The sequence below is a fragment of the Loxodonta africana genome, chromosome 13 (genome assembly GCF_030014295.1).
Source record: "Loxodonta africana isolate mLoxAfr1 chromosome 13, mLoxAfr1.hap2, whole genome shotgun sequence".
In the NCBI taxonomy this organism is placed as follows: domain Eukaryota; kingdom Metazoa; phylum Chordata; class Mammalia; order Proboscidea; family Elephantidae; genus Loxodonta; species Loxodonta africana.
In genome coordinates, this window is record NC_087354.1 from 25,484,619 (window position 1) to 25,511,078 (window position 26,460).

At 38.5% G+C, this 26,460-nt stretch overlaps 1 protein-coding gene across 16 annotated transcripts in view; it reads left to right on the top strand.

The window, feature by feature from the left end:
• AKAP13 (A-kinase anchoring protein 13) overlaps window positions 1-26,460 on the top strand; it is a 412,106-nt gene that overhangs the window by 318,243 nt on the left and 67,403 nt on the right. For all 16 annotated transcript variants that reach the window (XM_064267087.1, XM_064267095.1, XM_064267090.1 and 13 more), the window contains 5 exons: window positions 1,499-1,691; window positions 4,354-4,459; window positions 13,957-13,999; window positions 16,381-16,513; window positions 24,612-24,786. In XM_064267087.1, coding sequence (XP_064123157.1) covers window positions 1,499-1,691; window positions 4,354-4,459; window positions 13,957-13,999; window positions 16,381-16,513; window positions 24,612-24,786 — 650 coding nt within the window. The remainder of the gene's footprint in view (window positions 1-1,498; window positions 1,692-4,353; window positions 4,460-13,956; window positions 14,000-16,380; window positions 16,514-24,611; window positions 24,787-26,460) is intronic.

A 26,460-nucleotide genomic window follows, 5' to 3' on the forward strand; every position in this document is an offset into this window, starting at 1 on the left:
TGCACTTATTATTCCTATTTTGCTTCAAATTCATCAATCTCTTTAGATTCCAAATTCACAGATACTCATTGTTTCATATTCTTTTCTCATCTACACAGCCAGATTTAATTACTAGAATGTTTTTAGAATAAAGTCTTAATGTTAAGCACAGATCTGGTTTTCTCAGGCTTTTCGAATAATTCACAATAAATAAATTTCTTCTTCACTTAGCACCTCTTCTTATTCCTGGCATTGAAAATGAGTTTTACAGAGACACTTGTAGTTAGCCATGATTTCTCTTGTCATATTGAAATAAGAAAAAAATCTATTGTTTAACTTACCAATTAAAGAAAATAGAGCCATATGGCCTCCATTCATAATAAACAATTCATGAAACCAAAAAAGCAAACAAAAACTTTTCTGGACTGGCATAAATGAATTGTAGCACTTAACTGTGCAGTCTGTCCTGAGCAGAGGTAACTAAATAGCTTCAGTATACTTTGAAATTCATTTCTAGCTGTTGTAACTGAAGATATTCTCAGCTGCAGCTGTATTTTGAGATCTGACTTTATTTAAAGAGGCTGCCATTCCACTGCAGTTGTTACAGATGTGAGTTATTCTAGCTAGCAACACCAAGGAGGACACTAGATCCCTGACCTTTCTCTGGAGAAGGCTAGAACAAGTTTATGTGGTTGTAGCTTCCTTGTTAGAGAAAATGCTTTTGGCTCTGCAAACCACAAAATGTTTATACCAGCAATTTCACTTAAAATACAAACCCTAAGTTTGTTTTCTTTTTTCTTTCCCAATAGTAAGACAAAAAAATGTAAAACTCTTAGACTTAGTAGCTTTTCAGCTTTTTTTTTTCTTTCAAGGTGTTATATGTGCTTGCCTGCAACTAACAATTCTCAGAAAACCTGTCAAGCGATTGTTGTCCAGCCAGGTGTGCAAGATGATAAAGCTCATGAGTAATACTTGGGTTTCTAGGGTGGAAGCATGCCTGTAAAGTTATAAAGGTCAAGAAGGATATAGTTGAATGAATGTAAAGTTACCAAGGTGAATTTAATGGGTGCAAAGGCAAGTCTCCTGGTTTGCCTTCCAAAAGTTATTTAGCCTAACATTTTCTCTGTGGCATTTAATTCTTTGGCATAGCAAACCTGGGCTGTGGTAAAGCCTAATATATCAGCTTGGGGAAAAGTACTTACATATAAAAGGACCGATAAGATACATATGGTCTGTCCACGTGGTATCTTGAAAAAAGTCTGAGGAAAGGAAATCACAGATGTTTCAAGATGGAAGTAGTAAGGTAAGAGAATCTGAGTGCATCAGTAGTACTCTCTCTCAGCATACCAAGGCCATCTGGGGGGAAAGGCAGGTAGCACTCATTTGTGCAGTGCCCTTATAAATAATTTTACTAAGGGGCATAGAAATAATACACAAGCAAGGGAGATATAACTAGGGGGGTTTGTGTCCTCTTTCCTTTCTGAGACTCAGAGTGAGTTAACTCTTGTGCCGTGTTCAGTTTCAGTCTCGAAGGCTTGACAGGAGGAGCTGGTGTCAGAAACAAGCCTTCCTCATCTCTAGAAGCAAACTCTGCAAACACCAAAGAGCTCAGGCATCCCTTCACTGGTGAGGAGCGGGGCGGCTCTTTGGTGTCACTTTCAGAAGAGGATCTGGAGTCGGGCCAGAGAGAACATAGGATGTTTGAGCAGCAGGTAAGGCTGAAACCAGGTATATGGTACTAATTTCGAAAAATGCTTATTTCCTAAAATATGACCTTACATAAAAGGCAAAAATCTGTTAGTGTCAGGCTAATAAAAAAAATATTTACCCATTGTATAATACCTCCAATCTAGCACAGAAGTTTTTAAGCACTTAATACTAATTAAAAGACACCTTTAATCTGCATAGATGTTATATGTTCTATCAAAGCAGACTTTTAAAATTAGGAAACTATGCAGGGTATTAAATCAAGTTTTTCTTTCTTATTCAAGCCTTCTTTTACTACCTCAGTGGTAAAATGAGTCTTGAAGTATGTTACATATTATTACATTTCCCAATTCTCAAAATATATCCCAGGTTTCTCCTTCCTTAAAAACACATACACAGTTTTGTTTTATTATACTGTCCAGAAAGCCACTGTTTATTCCCTCTGCGTCTTATCAGAAGAATTTCTGCCAGAATTATGGCCTTCTTTTTCTCACAATCTAACTATTTCTTAATTTCCATCACTGTCACTCTTGAAATTCCTGTCTTAAAGGTCATGAAAGACTTCCTTGCCAACCAGTCAAGTGATATTTTCTTATTTCTCATCTCTCAGGACCCTCATTATCACTTACCACTTTGACAATCCCCCAGGAAGTTTTTGGGTTGAGAATTTGAATTATATTCTTTTATAGCTTCCTACTTTACTCCTGTCCTTTTTTTCCCCCTTTTGGACCAAGGAGATTTTGGATTAATTGGGCCCATTTCTGATTAAGTAAACAAACCTAAAAAATGGTAAACACCTGTTCTTTGAACCAGTGATTGGGGTTTTGTGTAAAATTTTAATTTTTTAATTACATCCTACTACATAGCAATGCCATTATCAAATATAAATTTGATACTGAAGGATTACTTAGTAATGAGTGTGTCATTTATGTTCATGTGAGGGCCTAAGAGAATTTAGGCCTAATGAAAATGAAATTGAAAGCCTGAGAGAATTTTGCGACTTTTTTTTCCTTCTTTTTCCATTTCTTCTTGGCCTGATACTTTAGAACAAGTTAGAAAAAAATGACGAGACTATGGAGAATATGCTTATTGGAGCAAGTAATTTCGATTTATTTAGCCAAGTGGTAACAGAAAAGGGAAGGAAAAGATAGGAACAATTTTTGGTAGCTACTGCTGCTTTGATGATAAACACACCACTGGAAAGTCTGAAAAATATATTGCATTTCAGTGTATAGAATCCTTTGAAAATCAGGTAAGCACCAAAATTTGTGGGTTTGTGGGCAGAATCATAGACTTAGGGCCAGTATATGCATTTGGATTTAGTTCAGACCCTTGTGTGTGAGAACTTCAAACCCAATCAAGTGACTTGTCTAAGGCCACGTAACTAGCTATTAGTTGAATACTATTAAACTCAAAACTCCTGTTAAATGAGGAAATGAAAAAATGTCAATTTTCTGATATTGTTTATGTGACAGCTTTTCTGAGACTGATTTTAATAGAAGACTATCTTTCAGTAAGTGATGTTAATTACCAGTAATGTCTCCATAAAATCGATTTTTTTGATTTAGTAAAGTTACTGACACTTTAGCACCTTCCTGTGCTTAGCCTTCCTGGATCTCTTTGCTCACCCAGTTTTTCATCTCATGTGAAACTTCAGAGTGGGTATTTGAGCTGCGTGTATCACTGATCTGGACAAGTTGCCGTCAGCCACCTTTCTGTTGAAAGTTTCTCTGCCTTTCAGTGAGGTCATTTTTCAGACCTCACAGTTGTATTTGAAACATAGAAACTGTTTCCCTCAGTTTCCATGGTTACACATGGACCACGCTCTTAAGTAATCAGAAGTCTTTGGCACAATTGAGCCAAGTTCACACCAGTAACAGGTTTTCATTGCTTCCTTTCCATATGTGGGAGTCCTAGATTTCAACCTACTATAAAGGGAATGGATTTATGACAGTTAAAGTTAGTTAACTCTTGGGATGGGCTTCCTCAAAACAAAAGGGGAGGTAGGGAGCCCCTCACCACCAGAAGTGTGCTGGCAGACACTAGTTGACTGTCATTCTGGGATACAGTAGCAGGAGCTTCTGCAGTTGTTGGATTCCATGGCCTTAAAGCTGCTGTGAACTTACTGAGGCAGTTAAATTATCAGTCAGACTCAGTAACCCTGAAGCTGTCTAATCTTAGATGAGAAAATGAAAGAGATTCTGACCTCTTTCCAGATACACTGCTGCTTTCCTTTTGATCGGAAAACAATTTTACTTGCACTTTAGTTTCCAATTCTTTAAAATCAGAGTAACATTATGCGTATCCCACTATGTCTCTATAATGGCTGTTTAGATTTTCAGTGAACAAGTACTATATGTAGTTTGATGTTCCCAGTGAAGAAAACAAAGACTTAAAATCACTATGAAGGATGAATACTCTGTCCCCATTTTACAGATGAGAAAGCTGAGGCTCATAGAGGCCAAGTAACATCTCTGAAGTTGAGCAGCTGTTGCATTGCAGGTGCAGAGACTTGAATTGAAGTCTGTCTGACTACAAAGCTGGTGCTGTTAACCCCCTGCTGTACTGCATTATTTCACTATGTTGTGTCTGAGCTTAAAATGTTGCGCTTATTTAGAAATAGGAAAGTATATGTACTCAGAACCTGTTTTTCAATTTACTTCACAGAGTCACAGATCTAAACAACAGGGATTTAATTACTGTACCTCAGCCATTTCTTCTCCACTGACAAAGTCCATCTCATTAATGGCAATCAGCCATCCTGCATCGGACAGTGAGTATACTACTTTATTATTATTATTAAAAATATGCATTCAAAAAACTTTTTTTCTATTATTTTTCTTACTTTAAGGTCCTGTAACATTACCTTCCAAACCCTTCCTACCTCTTCCTCTGAACGAGTGGCTTAGCATTTAAACAGAAGAAATGACTTAGAGCTCAGCTTTGGGACCTTCTTCCTTTTACTACCTAAAAATCTCCTTAATTCATTAAAATTCTTGGGCCTAAACCTGACACACAATTTTTTAACTTTTGGTTTTGAAACAATTTCAGACCTTAAGTTGCAAAAACAGTATGAGGAATTACCATATATTTTTACATAGAGTCTCCAAATGTCAGCGTGATACTTGTTTTATCAACGTCCCTTTCTTCATCACTCCTCTTACATTTTTTCTGAAACACTTGAGAGTAAGTCATAGATACAGTACTCCTTTACCTCTAAATCTTTTAGTGTATATTTCCTAAAAACAAAAATATTCTTACATTACCACAGTGTAATTATCCACATCAGGAAATATAACATTGATTCAATTCTTTTGTCTAATATACAAACCTTATTCAAATTTCTCCAATTATCTCATCTTCTCGGTCCACAATCCAATCCAGGAACATAGGTTGCATTTCGTTGTCATGTCTCTGGAGTCCACTTCTCATCTGGAAGGGTTGCTCAGTTGATCTTTGTTTTTCATGAGCTTGACAGTAGAGAAACCTGGTAAACACCATCTTAACCCAGTCATCAACATTGACATCACCAGTAAATGGAGCAGATCAACACCATCTGCCTCCTGATATGATGAGAAGGACACAGTAATACTTCTGTAACGTTCCTGTCAGAAATGTATAGCCTGGATCTAAACGTGAGGAAACACTGGACAAATCCACTTTGAGGGACACTCTGCAGAATAAGTGGCGTGAGCTCTTCAAAAATGTCAGGTTCATGAAGGACAAAGAAAGATTGAGATACATTTTTTGCTACTTAAGCAAGTGCAGGAGGATTACTTCTGAGTGATTAATGGATTCAGGACCAATTGGCTGTGAAAGTTGTATAAAGATGTCATGGCGTCCCTAAGCACAGGGCATTTGTAAGAGATGCTCAAAATCATGTTTGAATTGGATGCAAATGTTGTTTGCCACAGAAAGGCAGCTGTTCTTTGAGAAATTCCACACTTTAAACAATATTGATGTTTTTCATGAGTAGTTGCAGGGTAATATCTTAATAAGAAGATTTAACATTCTTATCAAGGAAGGGGTATACATTACATTCTTTGTGGAAAGACCATGTATTGGGAAGTCTGAAGCAAAGGGAATAAACTTCTCCAGTTGTTTCAGTGTTTCATCAGGTTCCCCTCATTTAACTGAAATGTAAAAGAGAAGTTAAATTTAACTAAATTTAAAAGGCTTGGGGACAGGAGTAGTTGCCTTGTGTTAATAGGGTATTCTGTCTCAGCTCCTGACTTATTAGAGGCCTAAACAAACAAAAAAAAAAAGCCCGCTGTCATTGAGTCAATTCCGACTCATAGCAACCCTATATAATCTTTTTAATTTCCACAGTGGAATTAGAGTATAATGTATGATTCTGGCCCTCTTTTTCATATGGATAACACTTTAAATGCAAATCTAGCCTGTTTGACTGAACCAGCCTCATGGTGGCTTGTTCTCAAAGATAAAATGTCATACAACTGTAACAGAAATAACTTTTCCTATTTTTGTTTGGTTTTGATTTGGCGCAGATTAGGGGTTGTGCAGGTGTGAAATGAAAATTACAACTGAGTAGTTTATAGTAGGTTTGATGAGCCTGAAGTGATAGCCAAAGGAAACCAGGAAGGCCTCTAAATGAGGTAATTCAGCTCGTGTATGATGCTTCCATGACTAGCAGTGCTGCGGCATGGTGGATGTTCTCCTACAGCAGCAGATACGCAGGACCAACGGAATGTGGCCCACAGAGATCGTTTCCCTGGGTTGTGTGACACGTATTCTTTCCTCGTGGATGAAACACTACTAATTTATCTCCAAAAAGCAAGATGGATTTTGACTGTGTTTTCAGTTGCTATCTAGACACTATAAATAATATGGCTAACTCCCAGAAAGAAAGCACTGTCTGACATGGACAGTTTCCTTCCTGTCGCGGGAAATTCTGCTCAGTTCACTGAGAAGAGCTGAAATCAGGAGCAGCACGTCAAGCAAGAGTTTAACCCTTCCGTCAAAATGTGACACCCTCATTCTCATTTGTAATGGACACTTATTTCATGCAGATTTAAATGGTTAGGTCATAAATTAGTTAGCTGACCTCACTTATTTCCCTCAGGCAGCTTATGCTATAATTGAAGGTCTGATCAAATCCAATGACACTACCCCAAGCCCATCTCCATGTGCAGTTAAATTAATTTTCTCTACCTGTATTTTTTTTTTTTTTTTTGTCGAGAACATGATAAATCTTTGTGGAGAGTTAAAATCCTGACTGTTGAACAGAATAGTAAAGTTCATGTCGAAGGCCTTGTGGTATGCCTTAAAAGTATCAGGGTAACTAGGTGTTTCTCCCTTTGCCACAGACTCAAATCTCCAATCTCCAATTCCACAGGACTTAAATAATCTGCATAATTCATCCTTGGTCATGCTCCTCGTGTCTGACGGTGTTGTAAGTGAAACCTACAAAGTGACTTTAAAGCCTAAAGTGTTTGGTATCCTTAAAATATTTTAGCTGAGGTTTTATTATAAGTATACTTCGTGAGTGTGGCCTTGGACTAGTTACTGAAGCCCTCTGCCTCAGTTACTTCAGCATGGTGATGAGGCGTAAATTATTTTAAATGCTTAGTGTGTTCCTGGCGGTTAATAAGCATCCATAATCATTCTCGAGCACTCTAGTCCATAGTGCCCAGAATAGTGCCAGAGCTTTGTTTTTCTGACTGGGCTTTAAGCTGTGTTAGTTAAACTAGAACGTTGTTTCTCATTACCTTGTAAGCGGCTGTGTTTTATGAGCATTCTTGTTTGGGAACCAGATGCTTTCTAAAATTACCATTATGTCACTACTTGCCAGTTTGGTACCTATACTGTGTCTTCTTCCTTCTAAAGAAAGTAGCTGTTTCTACCCCAGCCTTTCACAGCTGTTAGTTAACATTTGATCACGTCTGAAAATGTGTGTGTCAGCTGAGCTGTTGTACAGAATGTCTTGTTGGATCATTTGCTAGATTAGGAAAACAGTCAACCTAAAGCGTTTTTTCTAAGCTGGGATCTGTTTAAAAACCCATTGATGTAGAGGAAAATCCTGGGGAAGGGGGTGACTAAAATGTGTCTCCATAATTTTCTGGGGTGGGAGGTAGGAACCACAGAGAGTGGGAAAGCTATTGCAGCACACGTCTTCAATTAGCTGTCTTGGTGGGGGGAACACGACGACTGCGTAATTGCTCGTTTTTTTGAGGAATCAAAATTAGCACTGACGCTGCCTGTTTCCTGAAGGAAAATGACTGGGAGAAATGCCTCAGAGAAGCCTCTGGAAATGTGTTAGTAGCATTTCTTATTCTTGCATCAGAGGGTTAGATGATGCCTCTGTCTCCCAGCTTGCCAGGAAACTTAGATGGTTTCTGGATACAATTGAAGAATAAACTTAATTTCGGCATATGCAGAGTAATTCAGTCATTACAGATGATCCATTTTCAAGACCATGCCTTATAATTTTTGTTGCTTACACCCAGAGGATGCTTACAGCAATAGAGAAACTGCTTCACTGTGTCCCTGGAAGTACTCTAAGCACATAAGTGGCCAAAACCCTTTGCCGCCAAGTGATTCCAACTCACAGCAACCCTGAAGGACAGAGTAGAGCTGCCCCAGAGGATTTCCAAGGCTTTAAATCTTTAAGGAAGCAGACTACCACATCTTTCTCCCTCGGAGCGGCTGGTGGGTTTGAACTGCTTACCTTTTCGTTAGCAGCCGAGTACTTAACCACCATACCGCTGGGGCTTCATTTATATCAGTGGCAGTAATGCTAAAAGGGGAATAGTACCCGTTAGAAGTTTTAACTCTTCATTTTGTGTGATTTGTTATCACAAGCAAGGATGTTCACAAATGGCACTGCCCTTAGGATTATTCTTACATAGTCACTCAATGATTGTGAATTTGCCATTCTTCTTATATGTGTCTTGTAATTGTAACGTTGTACACAAGCATCAGGCTATGAAAGCTATGTTGATCTTATGACATTGTTATATATAAGGTGATGTATAAAGGATTTACAGTCCACATGAGCAAAGATCAAGGTGGATATCTAGAAAGTTAGGATTCAGTGCTTATGAGAAATATAGAATATTTTATCTCTACTTACTGTGGTTATGCTCTCTTTCTTTCTCAGTGTGCACACTGGGATACGTATTTACTAGGATACCTGTGTTTTCTTAGCATAATTCTATCAGGAGAAGATAGCATTGACAAATGTGTTTTAGGGGATGTCCTTGAGCTTGAGCTGCCTGTGGGAAGCTCACCCATAGGTAAGTGGTGAGATGAATAAGTCTTGAACTCAAAGGAGAGGTCTGGCTTGAAGTCAGCAGCGTATTTTGGAAGAATTGTACTTTAAGAGATGGGAATGAATGAGGAGACTGGATGAGGGAGAAAAGAGCAAAATATAGAATCCTGAGCAACACCACTGCTCAAGATGTTTTCAGCATATTTTAAGGAAGAAAACTCCAGCTGTAAATTATTACCCTTCAAATAACTTACTTTTTGTTTTCATAATTGAACAAGGAAATAGATATTGTTTGATGGGTTTTTATAATATTGCATTAGAATTCTGTATATTGAGAAATGAAGATGAATATGTGAATAAATTACAGCGTTCACCTAGACAACCTTTCCTGTAACCAGATAGGCCGGTGACATTATTCTGCTTTGACATGGGTTTCTGATGCCTTTTTCTTTGTGCTGGCATAACCTGTGCTTGATCTAATGTCTTCTGTTACCCTCAGCCCAGCAGCAGACGCAACCAGCAAGGCGGATCTCCTTCTCCGTCAGCATCTCTCCGCTCCTCCTTAAGTCTAAAACTCTCTTTTCTCTTGGCTCTTCTTATTCCAGTGATGAGGAGCAGGAGTTGCATAGTAAGTAAGCAACTTGGGTGTCCAGTGGCTGTTCTCCAGGGTTTGGCCAGCTCTGAAAATACTGAAGGCTTGGTACTAAGAAATTGTTTGGGGACCCTCATCCCCTTGCATGCTACCTTTTCAAAATCACTTGTCTTCCTGCTTTGCCGTGAAAATTAATTTGGATAGAGCAATTTTTGTCTTCCGTATACTACCTACACTGATGGATTCAATGACCTCCTGACCCAGGGTGCAAGATATCTTCAAAGCCACTGAGAGATGTGTTCCCACTTGATGGCCTTTATAATACTGAGTACAAATTTCTTAAAACTTTCCATTTGACAGTTAGATTTCATTTCTCCTTGTTTAATTTTTCCATCTCATGGGACAGATATCTAGATGTCCATCTGTGGTATTAAAAAATGGACGTAATACCCTTTTCTTCTCACCTATTCAGAACATTTTTTTTAAAAAAATACCTTTCCTTTGAGACTAGACCCTACATTCTCTCCTGTTGAACTTCCGTTTTTCTTATTTTTCAGTCCTTTTGGTAAGCCACAGGTTGCTTGATAATACTAGTTTCCAAACTTTACAGGTACCAGTTACAGTAAACTTAGAAAGGAGATGAATCCCCCTCTTGGGGAAATCATTGTCTGCAGTTGTGCAAGATTTATAGACTATGCTAATATTGCTTTTTTTTTTTTTTAACAGAAAAACCGTTTCTAAACTAAAGTTATCTACTGAGCGGTTTTCATATCATATACCTAGTATTTTGAGTCTCTGACAATTAAGGAGCCCCTGGGTGATGCAAAATGTTAAGTGCTCAACTGCAAGCCAAAAGGTTGGCAGTTCAAATTCACCCAGAGGCACTTCAGAAGACAGGCCACAGGCTTAACTCAGCACATGTGGGGTCACCATGAGTTGGAATCAACTTGACAGCAGTTAACTACAATAGTTGATGGTTAAAACGTTCACAGGACTGAGTGACCTGCTTCCTACCACGTGCTCAGCCCTGAGTTCCAGCACTGTTTAAATATTGCACAGGCTGGCATTTTCGCATCATTCTTAAAGGAAAGTGCCTTGTGCACAGTAACACACACACACACACACCAAAAAAAAATTAAATTTGCTTCTTTATTTGTGGTAAAAATATATGTAACAAAACTTTTGCCATTTCACCATTTTTTACATGTAAAATTTGGTGACATTAATTTTGTTCATCATATTGCACAGCCATCACCATTAGTTGCTCCTGATTTTTCCATCACCCTTCATAGAAAGTCAGTGGCCCCTAAGCAGTAACCACCCCTCCTTCCTCCAGCCCCTAGTAACTATTAAAAAACCTTTGTCTCTATCTCTGCCTTTGCCTATTCTAGATATTTCATGTAAGTGAGATCATACAGTATTCAGTATTTGTCGTTTTGTGACTAACTTATTTCACTCAGCATCATGTTTTCAGGATCGATCCATGTTATAGCATGTATTAGGACTTCATTTCTCTTGCAGCCTAGTAATAGTCCATTGTGTGTATATTCCCTGTTTTGCTTATTCATTCATCTGTTGTTAATTGGCTTTTAAATGGAGATCTTATCGGCACTCAGTTCTGTTAAGAGATGTTTGGCAAGCAGACACAGGCTCCTTCACCTTATACGTCAGTTGTAAGAGGAGGGAAGTTGTGAAAATCCACTTACAACCTTGAGTATTCAGAAATCCTCAAAGCTGTTTCACCTCAAAGTATTTATAATATGCTGGGAAATACTCTGGTCAACATGGTAAATAAACCAAGGTTCCCCTAGTATTTCTTCTACCACTGATATAAAATTATAATCCCATAATAGTACTTGTTACCCAGTTAATCTGTCATAATGGAATCATAAAAGTATAAAAGCTGGAGAAATCTTTGAATCATGTGTCCACCTTTTCTCAAAATGTGTTCCTTGAAGTCAAAGATACTAATAAGAATTATGTAGGAGAAGGTGGAGGAGAAGGGAGAAGGAGGAGGCTAGTCCATGACCAACTAGGTTTAGGAAACTCTGGGTTAAGCATATATAAAAAGCTAATGTGTATGTTGTGATTTTCCAAGGCAGTGTTTAAAGTGCTGTGTTTTCCAAGCTTATTAATTTAGGAAAGAAACCACAATGTGTGCGAGCCTGTGCATAACATAAGGAGCCCTGGTGGCACAGTGGTTAAATGTTCAGCAGCTAACCAAAAGGTTGTCAGTTTGAATCCACCCAGTAGCTCTGTGGGAGAAAGACCTGGCAATCAGCTTCCGTAAGATTACAGCCAGAAAACCCTATGGGGCAGTTCTGCTCTGTCCCATGGGATTGGCTATGTGTTAGGATTGTCTCAGCGGCACCAAACAGCAGCAGTATATCACATCTCATGAGACTTGTATTCCTCAGAACACACTTTGGAAAAGATTGACCATGTGCATCCAATAGGTTCTAACCCACAGTCCCTGGATGTAGTATAATAGATCTGCAAGTTATTTTATGCTTTGAAAAAAGGCCTAGTTGAAATATTCTGCTCACCTGAAATAATAACGTCACAGACTAACTTAAGTAACAAATTTCTTTGCTTTTGTCTGTAATTATATCATGGAAGTAACCGTAATTGTTTCATGTTCTTAGATGCTCTAAGAACTTGACACTAGGAATTTCAGAGACATTAGTGAATTAATCACTCTTTTCGGAATCACATCTAAGGAAGTCATCGTAACTGAATGAAAAATTTTTTCAGCAGTGAAAAAGTTGGACATTGTAAGAGTCATAGATTCTCCCAGTACCCTAGCCACATACTTGTTAGGTGTTTGGTTAGTTCAAAATAAATCTACTTGGAGCCTATCCATAGTTAGGTTCTGTATTGGTTGATATTTATCTACCTTATAAATTTTATTTTCTTTTTGTTTAGATTACTAGGGTGGTAATTTTTTAGGTAATAGCTTAAAAATATGACTGTATCCTGGCGACCTGAAAGGATTTAATGTCACTTGTGTCATTGAAGGCCCATGATAGAAAGAGTTTTGAAGCCACTGCCCTAAACCAGCCACTTGGTTTTTTGCTTAAGCAAACTAAAGCATCATGAGATTAAAATGCCGATGGTTTCACACCTGATCGACCAGAGCTGGGAACAGATCCTAGACTCTCACTCTGCTGATCTTTCTCACTCATCTGACTATTGCTTCCGCGCACATAAGTGAAATAGAAGAAAAGCCCCAAGTAGGGAAAAGAAGAAAGTGTACAAGGTGATCTTTTGAAGACTTAGTATTTAAGTTTCTATGCATTATTCCACTCCTTCGCTATTTATATATTACTTAATAATAACTGTCATTTTACATTGTTATTCAGAATCTGAAATGGTTTGGAAGTTTAGAATTTCAAATGCTGGTAATCAAGTAGTAGAACATCTTCAAATGTCTATGAAGTTTTACTCACAGTAATCTCAGGGATCCTTGAAGCCAGCCTCAAGGAAGAAGGGTATATATGATCCACATTGTATCAGGAGGTACTGAGCAACCTTGTGTATCTGGAATCATACATGGAAAATACCCCTCTATCTGATCTCCTGAAAATCGAAAACCATTTATCATTGTGTGATGGAGGGCATATTCTCTTTTAAGTCCTAAAGTAGCTCAATATTTATTAACGTGTGGTAGATCAAAACAATGGTAGTGTTCTTTGTTATGCTTTTTGCCCTGCTTTCTGACTTAACATTTTAATGACCCATTTTGGTTTATAGTCTGATCTGCATGGAGGGAGGAAGAATGCATCGGCCCACCCATTAATTTGCTCAGCATCATCCTGGAAAGGATCTCAGAGAACATCTTTGTCTCTCTCATTTCACAGATGAGCAAATGAAATCCAGAGCTCTCACTCCAAATTAGTGACAGGGCCAAGAGCGTAAACCAGGTCTGATGTTCTTTCCTAGTCACTAATCTGTTTCCAGAAATTCTCAGGAAAATATCAGAGACAAATTAGCTAGATTTCTAATACAGAAATATACAAAAGTAGGATTAATAGAGCATGTAGAATATGGCACATAATTTCCTGTTTTAGGTTCTTTCTGTGATGTCATCTCAGAAAGATGGCCTGTTGGAGACTGAATGTTGATACAACAGGAATAAAATAGGCTTCATGAGTGTTGAAGCATTAGAAAAAAACGTTGACTTTAGATTTGTTCTGTTTACTGAATCCCAGGTTAAACTTCTTAATTTTATTTTTGTGGGAAATTCACTCCTTATTGCTCATATTTCCATTTCTGACTCATGGTTTCTAGTTAATTTCTCCTCCTTCCGAACACTTAGAAGAAGGAGACACCATGCGCTGATTTTCAGCGCACTAGTTCCACTTTAGTTGTGTCATCATAAACATTCTGTCTACCGTGGTAAAATGCTTTCGTTCTAACTTTATCTTTTCCTTTTTTGTTTTCTAAGATTCACGACTGTTCCACAACACCAGCGCTAATCTGGCTGAAAGGTACTATGCATTTGTTTTGTTGTTCCTTTCCCAAAATGAAATGAAAGAAACCCAAAATATCTATGGCATTTAACTTAAGTAAGCCAAGTTCATTGAGCTAATTTGGTTCTTCCTTGAGTAATAAATTTGGGATAGTGATTAAAAATGGTTTTGTATTGAAGGCTGTATCTTTTTGTTGTTGTTTTTTACATTTTTTAAAAAATTTTGTTCTTGATAACATACACAGCAAAACATACATCAGTTCAGTCGCTTCTTCACGTACAATTCAGTGACATTGGTTACATTATTGGAGTTGTCAACCATTCTTACCCTCCTTTTCTGAGTTGTTTCTCCCCCATTAACATAAACTCACTGCCCCCTAAGTTTCCTGTCTAATCTTTTGAGTCGTTGTTGTTACTTTGATGCCATATGATGATGATGTTAGGTGCAGTCAAGTCAGTTCCGACTGATAGCAACCCTGTGTACAACAGAACAAAACACTGCCTGGTTCACAATCGTTATGCTTCAGTTCCTTATTGCAGCCACCACTGTGTCAATCCTCAGAGCAGACATTTTTCCTAGTTAAGCTAAACTATTGTTTAGTTTTAAGAAGACTTCATGGGATATTTTTGGTTTAAGGTTTAAAGGTTCTCTCAGGGCATTAGTTTCAGGAGTTCATCCAGGCCCTATGGCCCCAGACTTTTTGACATTTGAATTTCTGTCCTTTATTTTCCCCTTTTTGATCAGGATTCTTCTATAGACTGCAATCAAAATGTTCAGTAATGGTAGCCAGGGACCATCCAGTTCTTCTGGTTTCGTGGTAGTTGTTCATAGAGGTCATATGAAGGTTGTATCTTAATATCTCAATTAATTGGCCACTTTTATTTTTTGTACTACACTAATGATAAAGATTATTGTTTGCATTTATTCATATGAGAGCACATTTATATATGACTTCATGAACTTAGGCACTCTTTGCTTATGGACATTTTTAACTCCTAAGTCTGGCAACATTTTGTTTCTTTATGAGTAATAAGTTCGTGTGGTACTGCTACCATAGTCATTTTATGCTTTAAAACTATTTTCTTCTCTGTATGTGGATATGATACACAGCTCTGCTGAAGTGCGTGAATTGGTTCTTACTTGACAGCAGGCAAAAGATTTCTGTTCTGACTTGTTTAGTTTATATTTCTCTTTTCGTGTTTATGAGATTAAATATTTTAACAACAGCATAACTGGGATTCTGATTGTTGCCCTGAAGTTTTTAAAGTTGTGCTCCTTTTCACAAAGGTATCAGTGTGGCTCAGCAATCCAGGACTCTTAATTGAGTACTTCTCTCTGCACTTTTTTATTCTTTCTCCTTTCTAGAGCAGTGCCTTTCACACCATTTTCCCTGTTTCTTAGCAACAGACTCCTCTGTTTTGTAAACAGCTTTTTACGTGGCCTCCCTTCTGTAAGAAGGCTTTACGTTTTGAAGAAGAGCCTTATGAATGGGCTTCTGCTGCCTTCTCACTGCTGTCCAGTGGAAAGCTAGTTCTAAAATAACTTTTCTGAGACATCTGAGAAAAACAGTATAAATAGATTCCTTTTCTGTGTAATGGATTATTTACTCAAGTGCCTTTGCCCAGCATTCTTTGAAGAAATCAACCCCCATGAATTTCCTAAGGTCAAAACATGTCCATTTTGGGTGGACTTAGATTTTATGTAGGCGTCCTGAACAAATACATCACTAAGTTTGGACCTTTTTAAAACTCACAGAGTGGATCTTTCTATACTCTGCGTCAGTTCTACCTGCCATTCAGTATGTTGTTGTTAGTTGCCCTCAAGTCTGCTCCAACTCACGGCAGAACATTCCGTCCTAAAATTGTGCATGGCTACACTGACCAGTTCGCAGCATTGATTGTCCAGTATGCCAGAAGAACAAAATGATGTGTCATCTCTGCTGTAAGGAACTTGGCTCTGCAGTTAGTCAGTCATATAGATTCCTTGGTTTACAACCTTTATTAACAGTTCCGTATCATCCATCATATATATGGCTTTCCTTTTTGATGCAGAGAAGTTTCTAAATTGACTGCTATTTTAAAATAAGAAATTTCAGATGAAATAATTAATAATTAACAGCCTGTATATTTAACATCAGGTCACTGGAATTGGCTGGTGTAAGAAAACAGCCGTTTTTTGGCAGCAGAGGGCAGTATGTATAAAACCATCTAGTAGCCTTCATCTACCTTCTTATTCCTGGTTGCCGTTTTCATGTGAATATATAAGTTGGCTATGACCTGTCAATAAAGTAATATATGACAATAACAGTTACAAAGAATTACATATAAGGTATTTTCAGGGTTTTTCTTAATTGACTTCTGTAGTCCTTAAAAAAAATAAGTCTTCTTGTTTTTATTTAGTATAACAGAAGAGAACTATGATATCCCGCCACAAAGCCCTTCCAAGAAAGATTTTGAAGGAAAGAGTGGAACAAAAGTCAGCCGCACATTCAGCTACATCAAGAATAAAATGTCCAGCAGTAAGAAGAACAAAGTGAGTATCATCCTAGGCACTCCTCATCTGACCTCCCCCCCTCAGTCGGTCATCAGTAGGCTCCTGTCACAGGCTGCACACAGCCTACAACTAATTAGGTGTGGGACATGGGTGGAAATCAGTGCAGAAATAGCCTCATAGTTGAAGAACAGTAAGAAAAACAGCAACAAGAGGTACTACGATTGTTGAGTTTTTACCATGTTAGCAGCTTTTAACATACAATCTTAATCCTTGCCACAACCTGGTGAGTTAGATGTTACCTCCCTTTTATGGGAGTGAGGTGCCTTATCTGAGTATATGCTCCTGCGGTGGAGCAGAGGTTCAAACCCAGGTCTCTTTGACTTCAGATCCCGTAATCTGAACTATGATCCTTAAAGGAATAAATCAGGTTTAAAATGCAACTACAACCCCACAACAACGCAGTGCCCTCGAGTCGATTCCGACTTATAGCGACCCTATAGGACGGAGTAGAACTGCCCCATAGAGTTTCCAAGGAGCGCCTGGCGGATTCGAACTGCCGACCTTTTGGTTATCAGCCCAACTAGAAGGTTTTATTCCTAGGTCAGGGGACTGAAAATATTTTGAGTGTAGAGGGAAGAAAGATTATCTCACAGAAAATTACAAGAACTTTTGAAACTAATTTAATATGAATTGTTCAATCTATTCCTAACCAAGAACATGTTGTACCGTATCTTCTTTGGCACTTAAGAGATTAAGCTAAAATAATTAACATTTTTATCTAGTTATTACTTTATTACCTACTAATTATAAGAATTTTCAAAATATAAAAATCATCTCTAATAACCCCACTTAGAAATAACTACTCTTAATTTGGTTTATTCACTCCTAATCTTTTTTTCCCAATGTATTTTTAAAAGAAACAAAGAAAAGGATTTAATTTGCTTATGCTAATTCCCATTGCTAAACCAAAACTGTTTCAATTTCAAATCAGTGGGGGAAGCTTTTTGCCTCCCACTTTCCCTACATTCCATTCATCCCTCCACAGTCAAAATAAAGAAATAAGTAAATGAAAATTGGAAATCAGTGAAAGAGTTCCTGCAAGGAATCACTATGTATGCATATATATGAAACCCTGGTGGTGTAGTGGTTAAGAGCTACGGCTGCTAACCAAAAGGTCAGCAGTTTAAATTCACCACGCACTTCTTGGAGACTGTATGGGACAGTTCTACTCTGTCCGGTAGGGTTACTATGAGTCAGAATCGACTCAGCGGCAACAAGTCTGGTGTCTATATATAGATATAGATGCACACCATACACATAGTTAGAAATCACTCAGAAGCTTTTGCACAAAACCTGCACTAGAATTGTGTTTTCCCTCCATTTCTCCTGCCCATTTTTGGCCTCTGACGCACCAACTGGAGAGCAAGTGGTCAGGAAAAGATGCAGAGTCGCAGAAGTCAGTTGTAGAATAATCACATATTTAAGTATTAATCTCATAATTAACCTTGTTTTACAGCTGCAAATCTAAGGTCAGAGAAGCCAGAATGCTTACTGGTATTCTGCATATTGGCAGCAAGTCGTAAAATAATACCTTATCTATTTGACTTAACTCTAATGGCATAGACACTGGTTGGCATCAGCAGTATGCCAGGGTCGTTATAAATTAGCCAAGTATTACTGAATTATATCTATAGTCATGGCACTCTGCAGGGGTTAAGAATCACCTGAAGAAACTAAAATTCATAGTCTTTACCTTGAAACATTTTATGATCAAATTTAGTTGATTTTTAAAAAATTGTCATTTTTTTATTTTGGCTCTACACTACAGAATCTTCAAATAAACTTTTAATTGGAAATGGATAAAATAAGGTCAGATCCCCTTTCCATCCCATCCCACAATGACATTGACTTTTAGGGCAGAGCAATGAGTACACCACTGATCTCGTTGATCAGGTGAGACAAACAAACATGAAAAAACAGTATAAGTCTGAATGTAGGAACTGGACCTGAGCTTGAAGTCTCATCCAGCCTCCTTATTTTATCAGCTAAAACACAGGCAGTATGCTTCAGGTCACATAACTAGGTAAAAATGAAGGGAGAACCTGGTTTATCTTCTGGCAAGTGTAGTTATTTGTTGTTGTCAATTCCAACTCATGGTAACCCTATAGGACAGAGTAGAACTACCCCACAGGGCTTCCAAGGCTGTAAATCTTTACAGAAGCAGCCTGCTACATATTTCTCCCGCAGAGTGGCTGGTGGGTTGAAACCACTGACCTTTCAGTTAGCAGCCAAGTGCTCAATCATTGAACCACCAGGGCTCCTTTCTGGCAAGTAGTACTCTGCATTGCATGCTTACTCTTAAGCAAAATATATTGCTAAACAGTATCTTTTTCTTTTCTTTTTTTTAACTTTGTTAATGACCTCAAAGGACTAAAGTTTGCTAGTGAGGGAATGAGGAGAAAGGACATGAGAGAAGAAGGTAATCTGTGTTGGAGTGAAGCCTGTCATCACTGCAGAAACTATTGAAGTGTCAGTTGACCTCTTGCCTCTGATCGTCTTTTTCAAATTGACAACACTGTTTTGCAATTGAGACTGGTTCCTCTTTCAGACTTGGCTTCAAGATTTGATCCTTGGGGGCTGCGCTGTTTTAAGCAATGGAGGAAGTCTCAAGAAAACTAAAAATCAAAAATGATAGTAGCCCTGGATTACAACCCCTTTCTCATTATCGGTTCTTTAAAGTACCCTGATGGCCAAGTGTGTTGAGAAGTATGAGAGTCACCTTTCACAACTGTATAACTAAATAAGATTGTTTTAGAGTTCCTATAGTGAATTCCTATATTTTTTGTGTTAAGTTATATTAAATACCCTGCCTTTATATATCATCCCCTCACAATAGGGCTTTTCTATACAGAAGTGTTTTATTTTCTAAATGATTACACAAAAATAAATGAATTTTTCTTAGCCATGATGATACTGTTTTTTAATTATTGAATAATTGAGTTATGTTGCCTCTCTGTAATGTTAAAAACTTGAAAGTGCTAACTGAGATGTCAACACTGATTGTCTATGAAAATTATATATTTTCACTTTTAATTTTTTAAAATAGGTATTATTTGATGTATCCAATCTGCCTGTTCTGATAGTTATCATACAACTGAACCATTCCTACTTCTTTTAAAAGAAAAATTTAAGCATTTACTGAATATTAAAATGCCACCTGTAGTTCTTGGTAGTCTCCAATGGTCATTTGGAAATTCCTGTTTTCTGTATAATTAAGCATAATATATATATATGTTTATATAAAAATGGCTTATAGCTATTAACCTGATACAGTCAGTATGTTAAGTTGTGATTGTAAACAATTCTTAAATAATGCTCAGAGGAGCCAAAAATCAGCAGGTAGGTTGCAAGCTATTCATATTCCTGGGCAGGATATTTTGCCTGTAGCACTGGGTTGCATATATATTATTTGAAAATTTGAGTTACTGTCTCCTCCACAAATTATTTTGAGAATTATCAACAACTGGCATAAGTTACTAGGTAAATATATTGAAATTTTTTTGAAAAGAGGAAAAAAGTCTAAACAGGAAGTACAACAGGAAGATAGGCAGTTTCTGCTTTTGTCTTTTAGTATCTCTAAGAGATAGTGCTGTTTCCTGCTAAGTAACTTGGCTTATTACAGAATATTTAAACGCTGTAATGCATCATAAACCAAAAACCAAACCAAACCCGTTGCTGTCGAGTCGATTCCAGTTCATAGTGACCTATAGGACAGAGTAGAACTGCCCCATAGTTTCCAAGGAGTGCCTGGTGGATTTGAACTGCCAACCTTTCGGTTAGCAGACATAGCTCTTAACCACTACGTCACCAGGGTTTCCGTAATGCATCATAGTTGCATTCAAAAAGGGAGGTGTGCAATTCTAGAAACCATCTTGTCATATTGGCTTTCTTTTTGCTACTAAGCTTTCTTCTTTGCAGACAACTAGAAGATGGTTAGCAATGTTTTAGAGAAATTCTTAATCTGACTTAAGGTAGTATTTTTGGATGCAAGGGTTGAATTCCTGCACAGCTGCTAATACACGACATGACTTTATAACAAGACATTCAGTACCAACTCCTAGTTCCTTGTGGTCTGTATAAAAAATATACCCACCAGCCTTTCAGAGTTGCCTACAATAGTTTAGAGCACTGTTTACACAGCCGTAAGTCAATGTTAAATATAATTATCTCTCTCATTCCTCCTTTGATTACTGATCTGCAGTGTGACAGTTGCTTAATGATAGCATGTTTTCACAGTTGTCCAAAGTGTTCTCTGATTTTTTTATTATAATTACTTGTCTAAAGGTTAGGTTTATTGGTGTTGGTGTTGTGTGTTGTCGAGCAAAACCAGTCTCAGACACCCTACAGAACAGAGTAGAACTGCCCCTTAGGGTTTCCTAGGGTAGGTTTAGGAAAGTGAAAAATCATTTTCCTCCATAGTATCCTAGTTTAGCGATTGCCTGTGTCTTTCCCTTTAAATACTCTTAGCTTCTATTTCCCCAGCACACAGTTAAAGTATTTTGGCAGCTGCTAAACATGAATAGCGTCAGAAACAGCCAGCTACCACCTTACCACAGGCAACTTCACTAAAAAGTTTTCTTAGGAAACTCACTGCTTTTTATAAAATGAGAAGTCTGTTTTTAGACAGATGTGTTCCTTACTGCTGCCTTAAAAATTGGCCTCAGTCTTTGCCCGAGTGCCCATGTTGCAGCTTAAGCACCATCCGCACACACTGTATCTGGGGAATTAGTTTTGTTTCCTTGCCTGTATTGTCTGTGAGTAAGGTAGTTGGCTTTACCAGCAGCATTCAAATAGTTAAGATCGTCTCAAGGCAACAACCAGCCTCCGCCCTCCCTCCTTCCCTTTCTCAACCAGTCTCTGGCTTCCTCTTACGCTTTCTCTAATGGCAGCTCCAAGCTGCTAGCCCTGCCCTGCCGGCATGAGCCCCTCCTTCTGTGAGAGAACATTTCCTGGCATGGGGACCGAATCATGTCGGTAAAATGGGGTCGGTTTCATGAAGTACCCGTCATAACAGTGAGATTCATAGGACCAAAACATGGAGAGGTAAGAGCACTCACTTCTAATAAACACAGAAAGAGACAGTGAAGTGTTTTGTTTGGTTTTGCCTGTGGAAAAACGAGTTGCGATTGTTGCAAAGGATGAGGAACCCGTTATTTATTCAGATTTGAAAAGCATTGCAAGCTTGAGAGAATAAGCAACTTGCCATAGCAGATTTTCTTTAACTATTGGAGAATGCTTTAGCTTTCTTGAGCAAAAATCAGATGCTTCTCAGTTTAGCATTTTATGTATGGAGGAACCTGCAGCAAAATTTAGTGAAAAGAAAATTATTCAAAGAAAATCAATTTTATTATTAATTTTTATTAGGGTTTTAGGTACTTTAGAGGTTACTAATTTTTACTCAGAACGGTTTCCTGTTTTGTAAAATGAAGTAGTTTTTCTCTCTTCCTTATGTGTTGTTTCTTCCAAATTAATAGCATTCGGCCTTTAGAGTTTCATTATATGTATTCTTTTAATAAAAGATATAACATGAACCCTGGACTTAGCAAATATTCACCGTTTCAGTATAGTGAGAAAGGTTTTGGACAAGAAGTCAAAAGACCTGGGTTCTAATTTTGACTGTGCTGCTCATTTGCTGTGTGACCTTTGCAAGTTAACGGACCTCTCCAGCTCTTAGCAGTATAGTGTAGTGAGTGAGAGTTGAGATTTAGAGTCATCCACCCCCGGGTCTTAATCCCAGTGTGGGCAGTTACTGTTGTGTGGCTTCAAATCCATGATTTAACATCTCTAAGCCTCAGTCTCCTCAGATGCAAGTGGAAGTAACAGCGAGTACTTACTTCATTGGGTTAGTAACTGTCAAAATATTGGCTGTTATTATCTGCAACTTCTCCATTGTTAAATGGGAAGCATAGTGCCCACCCTGTCACTTCAGAGTTTTAGAATCAGATGAAATAATGTACGTAGAAGGCATTGATTCAAAATGCAGGCATTTTTTTTTTAGTACTTGTGGTGATCACTAATTGTGGGGTTCCCATTTCCAGGAATTTTCTTAGATTACAACAGTAGTATATGGCAATAGGTGAAACTCCCACCTCTGTGAATTGTACTTCTCCAAACCTTTCCAGTAAGTTTAAAAAAAAAAAAAATTCAATTGATATTGGTTAACTAGCTGAATGTCCTGCCTCACAGTGCTTCTAAGGACCTTTCATGGAGAACATGGTTAATACTCCACGGTCCTAACCTACTAAAAGTAAGATATACCTGAAATGCCCCTGACTGCTTTAGAAACTTTATTTAGAATCTAGCAGTCATCAGTATTTCCTCAAGTTTTAAAGACTCTTGCATTTTTCTTTACGATTGTATATATGCTTTGATATTAATCCCTCTTAGATTGAAGCATGATGTCATGTGAAAGTTGATCTGCTTTCTGTCTGTCCCTAAAGCATTTATAGCATTCTGTATTTTTGTGAGGTAATGTAGCCAGTGTATTCTAGTATCAGAAAACCCAAATCCCAGTCCAGTGCCCCCCCTTTTCCTTCCCATCCAATCTGATCTCTGCTTAGCCAGTGCCCCTGAGCTTCATGCCTGGCCACCTCCAGTCTGCTCAGTCAGTGGGAAGCACCTAGCTCAGTGGCTGGGCGCATAGTAAACATTAGATGAATTTCAGTTTCCTGCGTCCTCTCTGAGGGAGGAGCATGAAGAGAAAGGAGCTTCTTAGGGGAGACCAGAGAACAGTCTGGGTGAACCTTGTCTCTCCAAAATAGAGTCAGTTCCATGCTGCCTCCTTTTCCTGTCCTGCTGTGCCCTCCTTGTCTTCAGGGCAGAGGAGTGAACAGATAGGCCTTGCGACTTGCCTTTCTCTGGGACCCCATTTTCCTGAAGGAAGTGACCCCTCTGGTAACTAGCGTGAGGGAATAAAGAAGATGGTTTTGAGGAGAATTAATAACAGGGCTTCTGTCTCCCATCCTTTGCATACTTATCTTGTCCTCCCTGCTCTGCACTGTTGTCATTGCTGTTCCTCAGTTTCCTTTCCTAGCATCCCACCCTCCCATAAAAATGTCCTTTCCCCTACTGCTATCACTGCTTTTCTGTGTTGGATTAGGAGAGTAATAAGCAAATAGAACCCACTTTCGGTAAGTTATGAATAATTATTATAACTATTGCTGAGCGTTACTGTGTACTCACTATGTTGGAGCCTTGGTGATGCAATGGTTAAGAGCTCAGCTGCTAACCAAAAGGTAGGCAGTTCAAATCCACCAGCCGCTTCTTGGAAACCCTGTGGGGTAGTTCTGCTCTGTCATATAGAGTCACTATGAGCTGGAATCGACTCGACAGCAGTGGGTTTGATTTTTGTTTTTATGTATCAGGCATGTATTGTTTTAAAGTATTATCCCATTTAATTCTTCAAAAAAACATAGACATGAGCACCTCTGTTATCTCTATCCTACACATGAGCAAACTGAAGCTCGGAGAATGTAACTAACTTACCCATGGTCAATCATTAGTAAGTAGCATTAGTATCTAGATTTCAACCCAGGTCAGACATATTCTTAACCATGGTGCGATTTCCCAGCCTGCTCCTCTTATCTACTCCCTCCTCCTATTTTTGAAAAATGTACCAAAGTTGATAGCCATAAATCTTGAAATTCTAACTAGTGAGAACTGAAAATGTATATGTGGGAGATGTTTAATACTTCTGGATAGGGTAAGGAAGAAACGTCATGGGGATATGCCCTCACTTAGGGGCATGTGGTTGGTGTGAGAAAGTCAGAGGGGGAACCTCAGAGTAATTTTTTGTGCTGCCCAGTCGTCCTTCCTCTCCCTCAGGCTGCTCCTGCTTCGAGCCAGCCTTAAACGTGTTGCTTGCTTTGTGGCCTTTGCTGTGACTTACTGAGGAAGATCCATGGCCACATTCACAACTTAATAACAGGATTTTTTTTGTGCGGGGGTGTCTAAAGCAGTGTTCCCTACTTTTGTCTAAAACACTCACCGGCGACTCTTGACCACGTGTCATCTGGAGGCCCAGGTGAGGGGAAAGCCTTCTAGTGCTCAATTAATTGTTGATTCTTTTCATTGGCAGGAAAAGGAAAAAGAGAAAGAGAAAATTAAGGAGAAAGAGAAAGATTATAAAGAGAAGGACAAGGACAAGAAGACTCTTAATGGCCACACCTTCGGTTCCATTCCTGTTGTGGGTCCCATCAACTGTAGCCAGTGTATGAAGCCTTTCACCAACAGAGATGCCTACACTTGTGCAAGTAAGAGACATGCTCTGCCTCTCTCAGGATCAGCTCTCTCGGCTCAAGCACGCTCATTTCTAGCTTCGTGTCTATCCCACTTCTGATCTGTTCCTCATTTATATGGAGAAGTAGTCCTTTTCATGTTTTTCTTTAACTGGTACCAAAGAATTAAATTCTGGATATATATAGCATACAGCCTGTATTTTTTTTTCAGACAGCTCCAATTTCAGATATTCTGTTCTTTTGTCCCTAAACCGCTACCTATTCCAGAAGTCTGCGTCAGCATCAAAACTGCATCGTAGCCTCAACCGTAAAGTTACCCAGCAATCCCTTGTCAGATCATACATGCTTATTTTTTTGTTCTAGTCTTTTGGTATATGCTTCGATTCTTTACCGCCATTAGCTCATGCTAACTGCCAAGGGAGGGAGAGTACCTTTGTGTGCAGAGATGTTGCTGACCTGCTTAAAACCACCTTAAACAGAAGGCTGTTACCTGAGCATGGTTCCTGGTTTTGATAAGATACTCTAAGGCAGAGGTCGCTGACTTTGTCTGTAAAGGGCTATGTAGCAAGTATTTTAGGCTTTGTGGACCACAGGGTCTCTGTCATAACTACTGAACTCTACCGTGGTAGTGCAAAAGCAGCCATCCCAAAACCCATTGCTGTGGAGTCCATTCCAACTCACAGCGACCCTATAGGACAGAGTAGAATGGCCCCATAGCATTTCCAAGGAGCAGCTGGTGAATTTGAACCGCCGACCTTTTGGTTAGCAGACGAGCTCTTTAATTGCTACACCACCAGGACTCCAGAAGCAGCCATTGGTAATACATAAAGCAATGATCGTGGCTGTGTTCCAGTAAAACTTTATTTATGTATGGACACTGGAATTTGAATTTCATACAGTCCACACATGTCGCAAAATATTAAACTTTTTTCAACCACTTGAAAAGATAAAAATCATTCTTAGCTCATGGGCCAGACGAAAAATAGGCTGCAGGCCAACCCCTGCTCTAAGGCAGTATGTGTGAACTTTGGTCATGGCACACATAGAATGTGATAATGTTTGCATAGCACTCTGATGTAAATCATGGAGGCTGCTTATGGCCAGAAGTGACCAATCTGGAGATCGGGCCACCCCGGAAGGCTGAGGCGGTGTCGTGTTGTACCTGTAACCAGTGCAACAAAATAGTGACTAATACGGACTCCAAGGAGCACTTCTCAGACCGTGATGTCATGATGTTATCTTATTTCCTGTCATTTATGTTGAGTATCCCAAGTGATTTGTGACTAAAAACAGTTAACTTACTACTGAAATTTAAAATTTTTTAAATTTGTTTGGGCAACTTCAGAGTTAGTTCTATAATAATTTCCACTTACTTGCTTTCTTGAATAGAAAAGGAGTGGACTTAAAGCTAGCATATAACCCACAGCCTGTCTTATCTATACCGCAGCTCTTGTGACTTTTTAAATGACTGGCTTCATCACTCATGTTCTTGTTAAGTGATTTTTATAGGTGCATTATAACCCAAAAATAGTCTGCTGCACTATTTGTTTTAATGTCCCATTAAAAAAAAAAAAAAATTCAAGGGCGGTGTCATCCAAATCTCAATGTATCCCTGTGGCAGATAGCACACATGCTGATGTCACCTTTCAGGTATAATCAGAAAGCTGACAACTACTACTTCACAAAAAT